This window comes from Brachypodium distachyon, chromosome 2, assembly GCF_000005505.3.
Source record: "Brachypodium distachyon strain Bd21 chromosome 2, Brachypodium_distachyon_v3.0, whole genome shotgun sequence".
NCBI lineage: Eukaryota > Viridiplantae > Streptophyta > Magnoliopsida > Poales > Poaceae > Brachypodium > Brachypodium distachyon.
Genome location: NC_016132.3, coordinates 10,000,001 through 10,018,518, shown reverse-complemented (window position 1 = coordinate 10,018,518; position 18,518 = coordinate 10,000,001). Strand labels below are relative to the sequence as shown.

General features: G+C 40.2%; 2 protein-coding genes and 1 long non-coding RNA gene across 5 annotated transcripts in view; 1 reads left to right on the top strand and 2 right to left on the bottom strand.

The window, feature by feature from the left end:
* The first annotated feature begins 302 nt into the window (after positions 1-302).
* Positions 303-2,667, top strand: LOC106865988. Its single transcript, XR_001405957.2, has 2 exons — positions 303-1,007; positions 1,818-2,667. It is a non-coding gene; the product is annotated as an uncharacterized LOC106865988 (long non-coding RNA).
* Positions 2,668-3,614: 947 nt separating this feature from the next.
* On the bottom strand, positions 3,615-6,751 carry LOC100832860 (serine/threonine-protein kinase AFC2). 3 transcript variants are annotated; one of them, XM_010232524.3, is made up of 12 exons: positions 6,511-6,751; positions 5,885-6,068; positions 5,761-5,787; positions 5,524-5,677; positions 5,377-5,425; positions 5,167-5,281; positions 4,900-4,991; positions 4,635-4,791; positions 4,477-4,541; positions 4,309-4,400; positions 4,109-4,211; positions 3,615-4,023 (listed from the first exon to the last, which is right to left on the bottom strand). In XM_010232524.3, the coding sequence occupies exons 1-12, from the start codon at positions 6,604-6,606 to the stop codon at positions 3,880-3,882; spliced, it is 1,278 nt and encodes a 425-aa protein (XP_010230826.1). In that variant the 5' UTR covers positions 6,607-6,751; the 3' UTR covers positions 3,615-3,879. The 3 variants fall into 3 exon arrangements, with proteins under 3 accessions (XP_010230826.1, XP_003567590.1, XP_024314964.1); XM_003567542.4 differs by having other exon boundaries at positions 4,303-4,400; positions 6,511-6,749; XM_024459196.1 differs by lacking the exons at positions 5,167-5,281; positions 5,377-5,425; positions 5,761-5,787; positions 5,885-6,068; positions 6,511-6,751 and having other exon boundaries at positions 4,303-4,400; positions 5,524-5,673.
* A 1,001-nt stretch (positions 6,752-7,752) lies between these two features.
* The window catches only part of LOC100832549 (protein GLE1), a 12,914-nt gene continuing 2,148 nt past the window's right edge, over positions 7,753-18,518 (bottom strand). The window contains exons 7-17 of the mRNA XM_010232523.3: positions 17,772-17,920; positions 16,680-16,851; positions 16,159-16,336; positions 15,126-15,220; positions 14,408-14,478; positions 12,695-12,776; positions 10,437-10,532; positions 9,492-9,575; positions 9,099-9,227; positions 8,570-8,692; positions 7,753-8,490 (exon numbers count right to left, since the gene is read on the bottom strand). Coding sequence (XP_010230825.1) covers positions 8,272-8,490; positions 8,570-8,692; positions 9,099-9,227; positions 9,492-9,575; positions 10,437-10,532; positions 12,695-12,776; positions 14,408-14,478; positions 15,126-15,220; positions 16,159-16,336; positions 16,680-16,851; positions 17,772-17,920 — 1,398 coding nt within the window. The 3' untranslated portion in view covers positions 7,753-8,271. The remainder of the gene's footprint in view (positions 8,491-8,569; positions 8,693-9,098; positions 9,228-9,491; positions 9,576-10,436; positions 10,533-12,694; positions 12,777-14,407; positions 14,479-15,125; positions 15,221-16,158; positions 16,337-16,679; positions 16,852-17,771; positions 17,921-18,518) is intronic.

The window sequence follows — 18,518 nt, the reverse complement described above, 5'->3', positions numbered from 1 at the left end:
TTTAGTACAACTTTGTATTAAATCTGCGACAAGTAATTTCGGCCGGAGGCAGTATTATATATAGTAAAAGAATATATCTTTACAAAGTTCTTTTGAATACAAATCTATTTTTTCGCAAGTTGCACAATTCATTAGTATACGAGAGTTCTTTTGTAAATATATTGCTCCCTCTGATTCATAAAAAAATATTGACCATTTTGTACTAAATTAGTATTAATTTTGTACTTAGTGGACGACACATTTTATGGATCGGAGTGAGTAGTACAAAAGAAAAGTTGCACAATATATTAGGGTTGCATTAAGTATGATACATCAAATCTGGTATTTTTGTCTCCATGTATGCCTTCCATTAGGATCCATCTCCCTCCACGAATTCCGCCAAGAGAAAGCCGAGAAAATCAAGTCAGGAGCCTACTCAAAAGCCACACTCCTGCCGTAACAAAGACAACATGTAAAGCAAACGTTATATCTTGTATTACTACCTCTGTCTAGAGAAGGATGTCGCGCGGTCAATTTTGTGAAAACCCCCCTGACAAATTGCCGACATAATTGTTCAGTCCTCCCTCATCTTCCTCCTTGCGGGCTCGTGTTCCTCGTAGCACTCGCTCGCCGCAGCTCCGCTCGCACGCACAGATCCCCGGCGCTGCTCCCCTCGCCCGACGGATAGATCCCCGGCGCTGCTCCACCTTCGTTGTCTAGCTCCACCGGGCTGCTCACGCTCCCCGTGCTGCTCCCACTCCTCTGTCCAAGATTTGATTTTTCCGTCGATGGGTTCGTGGTGCGGTGCTAGCGGAGCAGAGGGAAAGGCCAGGAAGATTGCATCGCGGCCGCTGCTCCTGCTTCTCTTCGTCCCGCTGCTGGACGCCGGCCGCGCCGACGCGTGGGGCAAGGATTGAAGTACTCCGCTCCGCCGCGCTGCCCAGAAGGCGGGCCCATGGTCCCCCACCGCTGGGATCTCCGCCGCCGGTGACACCCGCGTTTCCTTCCCCGATGCCCTCTTGGACCAGGTAAAGCTCTGCTCTGCCCTGTACTCTACTCACCACCCAATTTCCTTTCTTCTTTCTCATCCAACTGGTGGTTAATTGTTTCGATTTGAAGAAAGAAATTCTGGGAGGAAATCATGTCTGAATTCTGGATAATCGAGTTTCAGGAGCAAGTTATTTGTGGGGCAATTGATTGGTAGTACTACTAACTGACTGACTTTCTTGTGCTCTGAATTTTGCATGCCATCATACCACACCACAACAATTGATTGGTAGTACTACTAACTGATTTGGTCCCATCCAACCCTCAAATTCATCTGCCAAATTCTCTGATTGTGATGCCAAGCCAAGCGAGCATACTGTTGTGTAATCTTTGCGCTTGCAACCAGTTTAGACGGCGTTAAAGATAAGATGTGGAGAAAACTGAACTCCTGAAGAGATGTCTGAGACATGGAAGAGTTCAGTTTCCTACAACTCTTACTTTCAGAGCTGAATCATATGCTTTGGCTTGAAATATTTCAGTCGTATGGGGCTGCCCTTTTATAGACCAGTTCAACATCTAAGCTCCTGCTGTCCTCTGTTGCAATATTCTCTAGCATGGACTGTTCATGTTCAGAGAACAGTTTCTGAAAAGTTAACTGAACTGTTAACAATTAACTGAACTATTAACTGTTAACTGAGTTGGAGATGGTTCCTTAGAGCTGACAAATGCAACATATAGTTATGAATTTGAATCATGCAACATGGAGACATTGTATGTTTTAATTTTGGTCCAATCTGTGTTCTGCCAAGAATTATGTTCATGCCTATCTAATTCACTTTTGACTTGTGCAGATCAGTCGAGATTGCCAAGAATTAGAACCTTTCATTGGCGAGCAATTGTCTTCTCTGCTTTATCTGGAGCCAGACAGTGAGCCGGCAACCTTCAACGCCGCCGGCCGACGGCTCTGGTGGGGAGCGCAGGAGAGAAGACCTTCGACGCGGTGATGGCACACATCGCCGCGGGTGACTGCCCCTACCGCCCCCGCTGGCTGGACGCCACCAAGGGCAGCCGCGCTCCTCCTCCTCTTGGTCGTCGTCCTCGCTCCGGGTCAAGGACGCGCCCGGCAAGGAGAAGCCACGCGTGCGCTCCGACCGCGTTCTCATCATCCACAAGCACGCTGCCCGTCTACTCCCAGCGGCCACCTCCGCCTCGTCCGGCCGAAGAAGGAGGCTCTGGCGTGGACGCCACTGCTGGATTACGAGCTTACGGCACGAGAGCTCTGCCTCACCGACGACCCGGAGGAGTTTCCGAGCCAATGCGTGGCAGAGCTGGCGAGCAAAGCCATCGTCCCTGCCACCGATGATGACTACGCCATGGCGTTGTCCAGGGTGGACTACAAAGGAGGAGGTGGAGCAAGCTCTTGCTCACCATCAACCTCAACGAGGAGGAGGACGACGGCGGCAACAACGAGGAGTAGGACAACTACGAGGAGTGGGATGACACCTAGGTGGACAACGGCAACGAGTAGCTAGTTTTTTTTTTTTCATATATTGTATAAATTTTGCCGAGAAAATTGCATGCGCGATCCATAAACTTGGCAGCGATGTTCACTTTCATCCATAAACTCGCGGATTTGAAAAACGGCTCCTTAAACTCGGCATGTGGTTCACTTATAGTCCAAATTGACGAATTCGGTCTAAATTAGGCTACTCTGGCATCTGATTTGGCCTGTGGAGGGGGGTCTTCTTTGCAAATTTGCAGTTGCTGTTTTCTTTCATTGAACCCCCCGTATTTTTGGCCTATAACCTGCGGTCTAGACAGTGCTAAGAAGAGGCGGCATGTTTGATTTATTCAGAAAACCCCCTCCCTCGTTGCGTGTTAGACCGTTGGGCCCTTGCCCTCCTCCGTTACACCGTCTCGCCCGTGGGAGACGAAGCGACGGAACAGAAGGGCCGGAGGCGATCGCCGACGGCATAGCCGGCGACACCCACATCTCGGAGATGGAACCGCGTAGACGACGGCGACTTGAACGGCGGCTCCGTCGATGTCCACACAAACAACGACGTCGATGGCTTCTGCGGTGACTACTGGAACGACGTCACAGCTCGCGCTTGCTTTAGGAGAGTAGTGGCAAGATTTGGGAATTTCTGAGGTTAGGATTAGGGATTTAAGCTGCGGGCTAGAACCCATATTTTTTCAGGCCCAACACAAGATTCCAGAAGCCGCAACTTTGCAACCCTCCCCCCCCCCCCCCCCCCAGCCTCGTCAAATGTCCTAATTTGGTCCGAAATTGTCATTTTGGACTAAAATGACCCAACTTGTCAAGTTTAAGGAGCCATTTTTCAAATCCGCAAGTTTATGGATGAAAGTGAACATCGCTGTCAAGTTAAAGGATCTCTAATGCAATTTCCTCAATTTCACCCAAACTATTAAAATATCATCAAATTTCAACGTATTTGGTAAATTTTAGCCTTTTTAAAATTTATCTTGATTTGGTAAGGGGGACACGGTTGGGAGCCAGCGGATCCCCAATTTAGATTTTGTGCCGGACGCCGTGGAGGGCAAAAGTGGAGATGGTCTTGGGGAGCCAAGTTCTGGGAATATGCTGGACATGCTATTATGACCACAAGATAAAACAACACAATAACTTCAGATATGACGTTCAGTTAAGACAACAAGTTAAGTCCATATGTACAAAGATACAACAGGCCAAGGGAAGAAAACTAACCAACATATTACGATGATTTATGTTTCATATCAAAGATTGCAACAATTTCATCATGATTACATACACTTGTCAGAGAATACATACAGATGCATGGGTTAAGTTGCACAAACTGGAACGCAAAACACATCAGACTGTATAAGGGACACCGACCAAGTTAACGTTTCTGAGTCTCGACAATGTCAAGTTCACCGCTCACTCCGCTCTGTCATGAATGGATGCTTAAGAGCTTCCTGGGCTGTTAGCCGGCCATCTGGGTCATACCTTAGCAGCCCTTCCAGAAGATCTATGAAATCTCCAGCAGAGTGTTCTACATTTTGTATCACCAGATTCTGCTTGCACAGAATATTAATCAGATTCAAAGGCCTCACACACTAAGATGGTCACACTTAAACTGCAACAGAATATGAAACACACCTGGAGCCTCGGCAGCTTCATAACAGCTTTCATGCTCTCCCGTGAAGCACATCCTTCAGGCCAGTTTAAACGGCCCTTTCTGACATATTTCTCAGCTTGTCGACTACACATATGGAACAAATAAGCACGGAACACTGATTAATGCTCAGAAGGCCTAATGCTTACTACAATGAGATGGATTTCAAGCAACATACTCTCGCCTTTTAAGCATGTTGTATGGCAGAGGACCGAGCACCCACTCCATCATAGCTAGATGCTCCAGATTTTCATGAGTTTGAAACAATGCCTCTCCCTGCAGTACCCCATTAAACACAAAACGCCCAATTGTTGAAATACATGACTGATGAAAATAAGCCACACTAACATACCGTGCACAGTTCAATCAGTATACAACCGACACTCCAGACATCACATGGGTAACTCCATCCCAGTCCTGATCAGGACATCAAAAGTCACAAATATAAATAACATACACCAAAAGGTCTAGCGGAAGGAGGATACTTTGCAATATGTATAAGAAAGATACCCAAGATAACTTCTGGGGCCCGATAATGCCTAGTAGAAACCACATAGCTCTGGTCCTGCTGGTCATATGTCGTGCTACCAAAATCAATAACCTTTATTGCACTGGATTTGGGCAATCGTTTGTAATAGGAACCATCCTTTAGGGAGCGGGATGAAACCTATCAATTGTAAGCGAAGGATTAGCATATACAGATTGTAACTAAAAATAACAAAAGGAAAGCAGAAATAAATTTAATTCAGGTCAAATAAGTAAGATTTAAGTATACTTTGTAATCAGGCACTTTAATGTACTCCGGAGAAACTAGAAGAATGTTCTCAGGCTTTAAATCAGTGTGAATGAGGCGCAATTCATGCATAACTGCAACAAACATTACAGAGAAGATAAATATGTAAACAAGCAAAAACATATTAGATATTTCCTAATAGAACCGTGAATCAAACAATAAGTGGTCATCAACAGATGACACCCTAAGAATGATCTGCGATTGTATATTAACGGAGGTGTAAGAGTTACAAAGGAACTGTGCACACACATGCTATACATTCCAACAGTTGTTTGGCAACCTCCCGAACTACGGCAATTGGGAATGAGCGGTAATTGTTTTTCCGTAGAAAATCATATAAGCTTGGTCCAAGCTTCTCACAGACCTGCCCACCATTCAGTAAATTCACCCATGTTTAAGCTCAGCAGAGTTATCTCTTCTGGTTAGTTCATAACTGCCATAATCTAATGATGTACTTACAATACAGATATGGTTACGATAGTCAAACCAGTTCCGAATTTGAACACAACTGCAAAATAGACCAGTTTATACACAAGCAATCTTATGAAATTAAAGCGCACGTAAGAACCATATACATCAAGTGTAAAAGTGAATCCAAGAACTCACCTGGATCTACTTTTTTCATATCTACAAAGCTGCTCAAGCATGCCAATTTCTATCATTGCAGCATCCCTGTACTTCTTAATGCCTCTGATGATCTTAACAGCCACCATCTCTTTTCTTTCCCTATCCCAACATTCCAACACCTGACCGAAGGTACCTGGTGTATTTGCAAAACACATTCCAATTATGAACATTCTGCATTGTGCTTTAACAACAGTCTTGAAGAAGCACCAAACTAACCTTCACCCATTTTCGCATTAATCCTATCTGCGGACATGAAAACAATCGTAAAAAGGAGGGCCAAAAAACTTTCCAACTGTCTATTCAATTGCAAAAACAAACCAAAGTCAGGCAAGGTAATTACAGCGAGATGTGAGGTTGTCTCCCACAGCAAAAACATAGTGTCCATCCTTGTCATCTTCTCTCAGAGGAGGGGTAGCAACATGAAGGAGCTCTTCGGCCACCTGAGATGACACAACACCACTCGAAGAGAGCCCCAAAGTTACTGCGCTGATCACATTAGCAACTTCCTGCCCACAAAATTTTATCTGCACAAAGTGCAAAGAATTAATTATCCAGCCAATTTTTCCATGTTGATACCAACTTCGAATAAAAAAAAGGATGTCAAGGATGAAAATGACCAAGTGGTTGTAAAAAATATCCATACAACTGGATGCTACTTAAATCACATGATGGTTTCGTTGTCAATCTCCAAGGTGCGATCCAAATAATAATAAATTAACCAACAGGGGTGCCAATTATCAACTCAACAACTAATTGTTCATCTAGGCTAAAATTCATATCAACCACAACAAAATTAATTAACATATTGCCGGATCGACCACCTTTTTTTTGAAACCTCTCCTTCTTTTTTTTTTTTGCAAAAACCCTACCGAAACCACTCAACCCGACATCAGAGCAATTAAATCAACGGAAAGTACTCTTTAACACATGAATCTACGAGGCAAAGGGGTAAGACGCGTCTTATACCTGAGGGATCTCGGGGCCGACGTCCCACCCCAGCCGCTGCCGCTTGCGTGGGCGGCGGTCAAGAGGCGCATGCGGAACCTCGGAGAGGCACTCCATTCCTAGATCGATCTCTCCCAAACCGAGCTCTCGAAACGAAGGCGGCAGCAGCGATTTGATGGGTCTTCGTAGGCGGAGGAACGAACAATTCCTTGCGCTTATTAGAACCCTAGCCTGGCGAGACAATAAAAGATATTTCGTGGTGGTCGTGGGCCGCTGCTTTTGCCAAAAGTATTCGGGCGCAGATTCCTTTACACGTCAATTGGCCAACATCAATGACTTGTGAGCCCACTAACTAATCAGATCCACATGTCAGTGATAAAGTCGTACTTTTGTTAGCCTCTTTCGTCAGCGATTCGTAGACCAAACACCAACCATGAGCTCCACGCACACATCCACGGGAACCGGTCGCTGGTTCAGAGTCTATGCACTGAACTTCAGACTCCAGCGAAATCGATCTATGCACTGAGATTGGCATGTGGCCCGGCAGATGTTGGCCCACCGCTCGGTCACCTGCGTGCAGAACACAGGATGTGTACTTGGGAACATGGTACTCTACTATGGTTTAGGCTCCTCACCCCAGTTAAGTTAGCGTTGGGTATCTGATGCCTGTCACGAGAAGGAATATGCGATGCGGGTGCCGTACCTAAATCCTCTAGGAGGGAGGATAGTGCCAGATTTTCCGATAGAACCCGGAAGCAAACCAAGCATGAGTACAGAACCAACAGAAGGAATTATCCAACTTATAAAAGTGATACTTCCTTCGTCCCGAATCTATACAAATCCACGTCACTTATTTTGATACGGAGGAAGAATTTATCTTCATTAGCAAGCAATTTGAAAGGGATCTTTGAACGAAATTTTGAGACGGAGGAAGAATTTATCTTCATTAGCAAGCAATTTGAAAGGGATCTTTGAACGAAACTAACCAGTTCTGATGGAATTACGCCATACATTGCCAACGAGGCTCTACGTTCACAAGTCATCAATAAGCATGAAAGAAAATTTGATCTGCCAGTGATTACTACAGGTTCCAAACTGTAGTTACAGAAAGAATATCTTAAAAAAACACCTTGTGTTTGCAGAGAAAATTTGGTATGATTATCTCCTATAAGGTTACCAATCGGTCCCTTGCAGCCTGTGCACGTAGCTCACTCGGATTGAAAGAAACTACCATGTTGAAAAGAAAAGACATTTACATCTAGATTATCCACTGAACAACAGTTCGTGTTATAATCTTCTAGGCCAACTTGGATGATCAAAATGCAGATGGTAACCAGAACTTCATGCGGCATACCCATCCAGCCATCCTTTGATGTATCCAAATTATTACCCGATGATGTGTCCCCATTATTACCAGTCATCTTGAAAGTGTTTAATTGTTATATCAGATACAACAATTTGGGGGCAATGGGTATGCATTCACGCGGATGCAATGGGAGCCTACAACAGACTTGAGACCTGAACTCAGGTCAGACATACATCAAATGGCATAACCTTTATCTATCCTTAGGCTCAAGACAACTACTATTACAACAGGAAGACTATCTAAAAGGTAATCTTCATTAGATTTTCAGGCTTCTATAAGTTATAACCGTGCAGATTACTCCCTCGACGAAGTAGATGCTTTCTGAGCACATGAACACCATCTGGCAACTGGTGATAATGGATAACAAACTTTGTGCCATCCATATGAGACAACTCCATGCAGATCCAGTGTTGATCTCACATGAACACTTTAGATAGCAGCTGCTGGGCGAGGTACTGCCCTTCTGGCTCCTCGAGATAAATTTTGTCATTCAGATAATTCTGCAAATTATTGACAACCTCTGGCTGAACTTTTGAGCCTTGTTCTTTCAAAACTGGTAGAAAGCACCGTGATATTACATCTAGAACTTTCATGAACTGCGATCCATATTTCTTGTGAAGTGCAAAACCAGCCATCTGAAAAGAGTAGAATCCTGGGTTAGCTACATGTGAGCACACAGATATACACACAGGAAGTCTTGAAGCAGACTTCTACCTTGAGGAAAGCATGAAGCGCACAAGCAGTGGCTGTGGTGGCAGGGAGAGTATTGAGGAACATGGCAAGCCATTTCCATCCCTCTGCTAAGCCATGTGGATGATGCACACCCTTGATTTCTGTCTGTGGACAAAATCATGCCATCATATTTCCATTCGATTGCAAGACATTGTTTGTTCAATAAAAACCTTCTTTCCATTTGATTGCAAGACATTGTTTGTTCAATAAAAGCCTTCTATTTAAATAATGCTACAGCATAAAACATGACAATGCATAACATGTCAAGGTTATCTTATTTTTATCATTGCACAAACCATGGCAAAACATTAGCTTGTATTTCACATACTGTGTACATCATTACGCTGACATTAAAACTAAGGGATTACTGGAAAATGTGTAAAAACTATGAACACAATAAAGTCTATTAGTAGGGAAAGGCAGACCATTATACATAACCAATACCGCGAGCAGTCAGACTGGTTACTATTTTTACCAAACTGGTGGTGGTTCAGATACGGAATGTACACACCTGAATCATTGCAGCATACAGTTTCACATATGCAGCAACGTTGGTCAAATACTTCTCAGTGCTCTCAAGTTGTCCATTTTCTTCCTGGTAGCCAATCAGTCTGTAGTAATCTCTGTTCCGTGCTTGTGCCTAAACTATTACAAATGATGAGATAATCCAGATACATGAGCCAAAACTAGTGAGAATGGTATATAACACACGTTTTGAACCATAAAGTCTGGTGCATTAACACTTTAAAAGCATTCATATAATTCTGAGGATTAAAAGAATATTGTGACTTTTGGGCACATATTTTAAAAAAAATTACACCGCCAGAAAGAAATGATTTTCCTTTTATTCACAGCCTCAAATGCAAGAAAGAAATAAGAAGAGTTTAATGACATGCAGACTTACATTTAAAGCATGCAGATGCTTTGGAACTGTGTACACGCAAACTTTGTGGAACTCCGCTAGAAGATAATCCATTGCCTCTGGTACCTGAGATACACACATGTGCCACATGCTACATGATTAAGAAAATGACTGTATTTTCTTTGTAATTATAATTAAACTGCATTAAAAGATAAAATAAATGCGGGATATGGAACTAATTATCTTATCATTATATTAGCACTGCAACAAAGATAGCACGAGATGGAAGGAATGAATCAGAGAACTCGCATCCTAATAATGTGAGGATACATAAATTTATTTTTATACAGCTAAATTGACTATGTTTTTGAAAGAATATCTACAGTGGCCTAGTGTTCATCAGCAACCAGTGGTGCATCTATATCCGAGCTACTCACAAAGACCATGCAAAATGTGCAGCATGATTCAGAGGAGTTTAAACCATTCACTATTCACCACCATGAAAATTATGGAAGCTTAACAGCTGCTGTGAGGTTCCACTTTATTATTTCCTGATTGCATATAAGCGGTTTGTGTTCTGAACATTTCATGCTTACATGGCATGCCAGGAACAGTTTCAACTTTTGTATTTAGCATAAATTAAACGATTTTTTTTCTCATATGACATGTAAGCAATACCACATTAAATTTCAAGTATCAGAAGTATACAATAATTCCACTTTAGTTAAATGTACCAGACTTAAAAGAAGGAACTGTGCAAACATAGTAGCAACCTGAGCAATTGTGCCTTCCGGAATACCAAATATGTAGTATAAAAAGAAGGAACTGTGCAAACAGTATTTGTTCAGATGTTAATAGAATTTTCAGTTTGAGGCAATTATATCATAATGTTGCTACTTACATAAAGAATTAAGACCAACATAATAGTAACTGTCGGATTAATTCATTCCATAATGAGTACAACGTAAAACAAAAGAGAAAAGATACCTGGTTAGTGACTAGCAGCATGACATATCCACAGGCAAAGGCCAAATTTCCAAAGGTTTTGTCCTTCGGATTTCGACTCTTGACAATTGAAATAATCTGCAAAGCAATATCGGCAAATTTAATTAAGTAAATAAACTTAGAGATTCGAGATGTGAGAAAAGGAAGGACACAAAGAGAAATCTAAAATTTAGTAAGAAGAAGGTCAAAAAATCCAAACCGTGGACGATACAGCACCCTTAAGACATAATGTTAGCAATTAAATAGCAAGTACTCACATCAGCAAAATACTAACTAAATGTTATTGTGCACCCTTGCTCTGTTAAATCTACAGATGTTAAGCCCATACTATCAAAATGCTCTCCTTCCATAATGTGTCACAAGCAATACAGAGTGCAGCTATGTAACAAACAAGTTACTACAAAATGCACAAGTCGAGTTAACAAAGAATTTAGCTCCATCAATAGCTCCCTAACCGCTACAAAAACTTTCACGATTCCAGTCAAGAATGGATAACTTTGTAAAAAAAGTAAAACGAAAACTGCACACAATGTCACTAATTAAGGAAAGTGAAAGAGGGAATTTAGGGGAAGACTAGTTAATTGATTGAACATAGATGGGTAGGAATGGCTTGCTTGGTACTCAAGGAATATCTTATCCCTAAGGAATCTAATCTCTAGTTACTCAAAAGATAATAATCAGATTTGTATCTTTAATCTTAACTCTTTCTCGTTTAAACAGTACTATATATTTATCCTATTACTGCCTAGTACTATAGCCATGCACAGAACGGATGCAGTTAACCGTACACATACTGATGCAGAAAAGAAAAGAAATGCATGTCATTCCAGGACTTGGAATTTTCAGAATTTATCCATGAAACATTGAGTTCATGATGTGGGAATGAAATAATGTGTGGCTTTCTAATGTAAACAGTGCCAAGGTTAGGGAAACTGGATCCAGCTGGTTGTCATTTCCGCCCATACCCCAGGTGGTTTCTGGCCCAAAAGTCTGTTTTTCATGCGTTTTTTCTTGAGATGTTTCAAATTCAAATGATTGAAGCATAGGCAACAAATATAGATATTCCGTCGAATTGCAATCAAAGGGGTGTGACGGTGTGTTTAGGGACTGAACCAGATAATTGCCCAGAAAACCCAAACTGACCAGTTCAGGATTACCAGCTAGCAACCAACAGTTTTCGTGAATCTGCACATCCTGGTAACAGTATAGGAAGATCTTAAATACTTTTTCTAGGCCAATTTTATCTCTCTGGCATTGATCAAAGTGCACACTATTAGCCATATGTTAGAAATAGTTATGCAATTAATACAATGTCAGTAAGCTTGGTCCTTGCATCAAGGGATAGAGTTCTGCGATTATTAGTTTGAATTCATGCATGGGCAGGCAAGGGGTAGTGGAGTTCAATAGTTACTAGTGTCAATTAAAATATGGGTATGTGCGCAAATAAGTGTGTTTAGAAGAAAAAAATAGCAGCTATAATAAAACACTTCATCTAGACTATCAACCATGTTAATATTTGAGTAGTAATTTAATTCTGTAATTGTAAGAATATTTTAGATACTCGATGTGCAGTGTCCTTTGGAAAAGCTGCATCATGCACTATGAACACTGTCCCTAATTGTATTCGGTGATGTTGAGACTATGACACACAAACTACAAGACGTATATGCATGCAGAAGGGCATATGAAGCATGAGAGTAATCGGTTAATCTGTTAGAGTTAAGAGCAAGAGTTCATGAATGCATGCACAGAATAGTGTATATTCTCTAATCACCAAGAGAATATCGAATCGAAGAAGAGATAAGAGAAAAAACTCTAGTATGGTACACTACATTGGAGATTCCACATGTTTTTAGTTATGAGGTATGTAAATAAAAGAAAATATAGGGTTCAATCAAATCTGTGCCTAAACGATTTTGGATAAAAGTCTCCGCATCACAGTTTTTCTTACAGTAATACAATGTTTCTTCCCAGGAAGTAAAAAGGTACCACAGTGTCGCCAGCTAAATACATTGACCCAAACAATAAAAAAGGTACTCACTGATGATTCATGTTTCATAAAGAAAGTGTTTAAGCTTAAATTCATATTTCTAACTCAGTTCATACTTATATAGCAGAAATTATGCGAGTGGTTGTGCATGCATGATCTTGCTATAGACCACTGGACCTGTTTGCTGCTTTGATATCCAAGATATATATACTCTTTAAGAGAAGAATATAAAGCAGATAAAAGTAGTTACCTTGTCTGCAAACAAACGACAAGCGATTGGACGAGGACACTCATGTCCATCTAAAGCTTTAACAAGCTCACTAGCTCTGGCTCTGCAAGGAACGGTTATGTGCGGATTCAGTTAAATAAACCTCAAATGAAATGTTCACCTGAAAACAACTGTTGAACAAAAGGTAACTAACTAGTATTAAGAGCATTGAAGCACTTCCCTCTAGGATTTATTTAGAACGAAGGTCATTTCATAAAAAGGAAGGAGTTCTACCACTTGTTTTATGAATAACAGGTTACCTACCACATTTGATATCTCTAGTTCTGTCAACCAACAATCATCAACAGAGACAAGCACTGTTCTTGAACAAATAACTTCTTGGTAGTAACAAGTACAGAGCAAAGAAAGTAGCCGAAACATTCACTAAGTTATCAATCTAAGACACAATTTTGTGTACACCTACTTCAGTGGTTATGATGGCGAGGTGCAGACAACACAAAACCATGAGTCCATGGTGTCAACCGACTTATTTTAACACTTAGCAGCATATGCAGGATGATTAGCACAAGGGAACAATATGTAATACCGGCTAGACAGATAGTTGTATTGAACTATGACTCCTACGTATTTCCTTTTGTCTTTCAGGCTCCTAGTAGCATACTAGACCAACTGGACTCCTGTTTTTGACTCCTGAAGGCCAGGTGTACAGTTTTTGGCTTTGGTCTTTCTGTTTGCAGCTTTTTGCAGGTTAGTTTGCTTTTGGTTTAGTTCCTTTTCATTTTAGTGTTTTTGTTTCCTTGAAGACCCACATCATCTCATGTTTTCTTCTAATATAAAATGACACTCATTTAGGTGCGCATTCGAGAAAAAAAATGTTTCCTAGTATATCTCCTTGTACTTGTATCTATATGGCCTAGTAGGCTAGTATATCCCTTACATACAGTTCATATCTGCTCCCAGTCAGCTCCACTATAGTCATCTCCCTGTTCAGTGATATCTTTGTGGGACTATCACTCGGAGTCCTGTCTTTCCACACTCCAGATTTTATCTGCTTCGGGCATATTCTGATGCGATGTGGGCTAGCGATCACTCTGATTGTCGGCCACTTCATGTCTACTGTGTTTTTTTTTCTTGGTGGTTCTCTCGTTAATTGGAAGACTAAGAAGCAGTCAGCAGTTTCTCATTCAAGTGCAAAGGCTGAGTTGCGATTGATGTCTCTTTTAACAGCAGAGGTTACTTGCAGATTTTGGCGTTCCTGTTTATGCGCCGACTACTCTGGTGCTTCTAGCATTGCTCAAAGAGAAGCATGAGCTTACCAAGCATATCAATTTTGATGCTTCTTATATGCAAGTTTTTGTTCCTCATAACAATGCCCACAAAGCGTAGGAATGGCTTAACCTTGATGACTTACAAGCATGCATTGTGGTTGTCATTTCTAGAAAATATCGCATTTACATGGATGGTTCTTCAATTTTACAATAGCCTGTATCAGCTCAGTGCCTCAGTTCACAGTTGATACAATATTAGCTTCTTTGTATTTTACATGTCCTTACCCAAACTGAGTTACATAGAATTTATGTACTTCCTCTGTCCAACAAAGGATGTCTCAACTTTGACTAAATTTGAATGCATCTATAAACTAAGTCATGTCTAGATACATCCAAATTTTGACAAACTTGAGACATCTTTTGTTGGATGGAGGGAGTAGTAGAAATAATTTGTTCATGTACTCACTTGACACTGTCAGTAGTTGGCATAAGTTTACTGATGGATTTTCCAATTTGCCGGTCATATTTGCTAAATTCCTGCACAATATAACACGGTATCAGTCAAATACAGTACAGATAAGCAGCATGTTATTTATAGGATAGAGGCAAACATACAGCGATAGAATAAAATCAGGAAAAACTTAACACTTGTCAGAATTGTCAAATCAACAAGTTGCAGCAAGTTGTTCAAAATTTGAGTTGAAGATCTAGGGTGTATTTGGTTTGAGCCCAAGCTTTCCCTACCATAGGTTTTTCTTGCCCATGAGTTGGTCAATGCTGGCAAATTTTGTAAAAAAAAAACTAGAGTGTGCAATGGAGCATTTGTATGCCAAAGAGTTGGCAACCATCACAAACACCAAATTTTTGGTCATGGCCAAGAAATTGGTAGGTATTGGCCAATAAGGTATCTTTGGATTATGGCCAATATCTACCCTACCCATATTTTGGTCATGGCCACAAAGTTGGTCTTTGCTTGAACGATTGCCAATACTTTGGCATGCCAATATCCATTTAGCCATTCTAGTTCATTTTTCTTGACAATGTTGGTCAACTCAAGGGCAAGCAAAACCTTGATGGAAGCCAAATTTTTGCAAGGGAAACCTTGGGCTAAAACAAAGACCCATAATCCAAACATAATCCCTTTTCCCTCAAAAACATTATAGATTCTTCAGAGAAAATAAGACCTTGCTGAGGTAAATGTTTGATGGAACTTGATCGTGTAGTGCATGCCTCCGTGATTCTGCTTCTAATGCAGAACTATCAGCAAAAACTTTGATCCCTGTTATAAATAAACCAACTAATTAAACCACTATCCTTATAAATCAAGCTACAGCTTATAAAAATGTAGTTTCTTGTTTCAAATAAGGGAAAACACACTCCACTTTGTATTAAAAAAGTAGATAACAGATCATTAGGAAATCAATGACTAGGATAGGTGCAACAACTGCATAAAAAAATGGAACCAATGGTAAGTTGTGAATGTATGAAGGTGCACAATAGTACCAGAGTTTTATTGACAGGTCTATAAATCAGCCAATTAGGGCAATGGAATACTTAGCATGGTCACTTTATTTTGATAATACAAGCTTGCATGTTGCATATTTCATACACTTGGGTCTGAACAATATAAGAAATAACTTGCGCCAGTACTGACTTCACTCTAACTTTCTAAGTAAAGAAAACAGGGTAAGTATTCATTAGGTCAGGGGCTGGAGATGGGATTTACATAGTTCACGATCTGTTATGGATGAGTATCCATCTGATGAGTTAAATATAAACTGATGGGACCAAGGCTACTCGCATTTCCGTGTAGAGAAGTCATAATGTTTTTGTATGACATCTATGGCTGTAATTGACGACCAAGGCCCATTAGTGAAAGTATATATATGAAAAACCAGAAACCTAGTCCTTAAGTTTATTTTCAAAACTGATATGCGCTTAGCATTATCAGATGTTCATAGACTTTGAGCTAGCTGATGTACATAAACTTACCATCAGTACACACTTTATTGTCCAATTTTTACAATCTAATGCTAGCCCAATAGATACTGTGTTATATGAAAAGGCGAACTGACACTAATAATTTTCTATGAAATGAATCTAGACTGACTAGTACAGATGAAGACACATGACCCCACCAAGCATATCAATCACAAAAACTTCAGAGCAGCTTCCTTGTTAACTTTGCAAATCAGTTTCTGTGAAAATGAGAAGTACCTGGTAGTTCTGATTTGATTTCTTTCTTGTTTACCGTTGTTGCATGTGCAACACTGTTCTGAGAAACTGCTGCTGCTCTCAATTTAGCAGCTTCGGTTTCTGCAGCTTCCTTCTGAGCAGCCTCATATGCTGCTTTTTGTGCTTCAGCTGCTAATTTTGCAGCTGCCTTCTGCCTAGTCTGCATTATTGTTCATGGACTTTCAGGTTAACTGCACAGGCATTTACGTGACTACCAGTGAAATGATGAAGAAATGTTCTCCGAAATAACTACTAGTAGTTATTAGTAAAACAATATCTGAGGAAAAAGCAGAATGTGTAACAGGGGAAAAAAGCAATAACAATCAACAAGAATCTATATGCAATAAAACCTGACAAAACTCGATAGTCTACTTTGATCGTTACCAACCAACCTCAGTCCCACATCAAACAATAGAACACTGCAATAAGCCACCCCCCCCCCCCAAATACCAAATCATATGCACAAAACAGATCAAGTGAGCAACACATCTGAGCAAACAAACCTCTGCTTCTTGTCTGGTCCTTTCCTGTTTTATTTTATCTTCCTTCATAGCTTGCTCTCTTCTTTTAGCTTCCTCAACAGCTGCATCATCTCTTATTCTACGTTCTACAATCTGGGATTTTTGTTCATGGTCCCTTTGGACCATAGACAAGTGTTTATCGAGTATTTCTGCACTACAAGAAGGCAATAAGATAATATGACACTTTTCACAAAAGATATAAAGGCATAAACAGAAGATTTTTAAGGTGCTAAGATGGAATATGGTACCGAAGTGAACCGATTAGATCTCATACCCTCATCATTTGGTCAAAGCACAAATTAAAGCATACTAGCACATAGTTTTTGTGTATTATTGTATCACAAGCTCATCCGGCCATAACCAAGAAAAGGCAAACTCATTATACAAATTAGTGCAATATTTACTTGAACGTTGATACACCAAACTTTCAATTTCTCCTTGCTCACATAAGCAGCACCCTTAAACAGATTAGGATGGAAATTGTAGTAAATGTTGGAAGAAATACTAAACAGAGTATTAAACTGACTAGCTGCATATTAGCAGTAATCCTCAGTCCTCTGGTGATATGTATACAAGTTGTGCATATAATTATATAACTATGAATTTCTCTTTCAACATTGTGGACTAGCAATAATCTATTTGAAAAAGAAAATACTTAAAAGGCAAATTCTGCCAGCTTTCAGCGATTGCAAATATGTACTTTTTCAGCCAGGTATCATAGAATAGACTGAAATAGCATATCTCATAAATTGCACGGACTTTCAATCCAGAAACTTCCTTTACCATCAATAAACAGAGGCATTATTAGTAGAGATGCGATAATGTTACAAAAAAACACCATTACAAATAATGCGGTTTTGGTAAACTACCACACAATTAGCTTGTTATGTGCCAAAAATCAGTGGTAATAAATGATAATCTGCTATCATGAAGCTTAATGGCATTGGAGTAGTAAAAAAAACCTTTGCATGTTAAGTGTTACTTCAGCAAAAATCCAGTAAAATAATAAATATTTCTGAAATAAAATAATGTTTTCTAAGAAGCAGTATAAATAATAAATAAATGACTGCATACATTTTCCTCTGGAAGTGGACATCTAGCCTTCTATCTATCTCTTTCCTTGATTCTGCGTATTTCTGAAGTCGAGCAAATGCAGAGATTGTTCTCTGGATTTCATTTTGGTGGCATACCTCCAATGCAGATAGCTTACTTCTAACTTCCTCCTGAAGATAAAGTATCGTAAGTGAAGAAAAACCAGTTTAAAATATCAAAACTTGGTCAGTCAAAGCAAGACGATAACACCATTGAGGCAATGTTTAAATAATAACATTAAATAAGACCGTATAATGTGGTCCATCAGCAAAGATAAGTGTCATCCCAGAAATACATATCTAGTACATGCATTTTTATACTTTCTGTACTGGGTCACATAAAACTTTTCATAGCTTGATAAATGACAAATGTTGTTAAAATCTTGGAGAAATCTGTGCTGCATGAGCCAGGATGTAGTTTTTTTACCCAAAAGTAAAGCCAACAAGTGTATTGAGAATAGTCATGTGCATTTGCTAGAACTAGCAAAATCCCATGCATTGCTACAGACTTAAATAAATAAACTATATTTTCAGGAGAATGTTGTGCTACGTTTTGCTAACAAGCATCTCAGAACAAACCCTTCATACCAGCTCTCGTCTTTGTAATTTGCGCCAAATCAACATGTGGTGTGAAGATAATGTTTGAGTGCCAGGATGCAATAATAAGAAACTTAACACTTTGGAGTCCTGTTATTTTCTTTCCTAGATCACGATCTTTCATTACATGCAA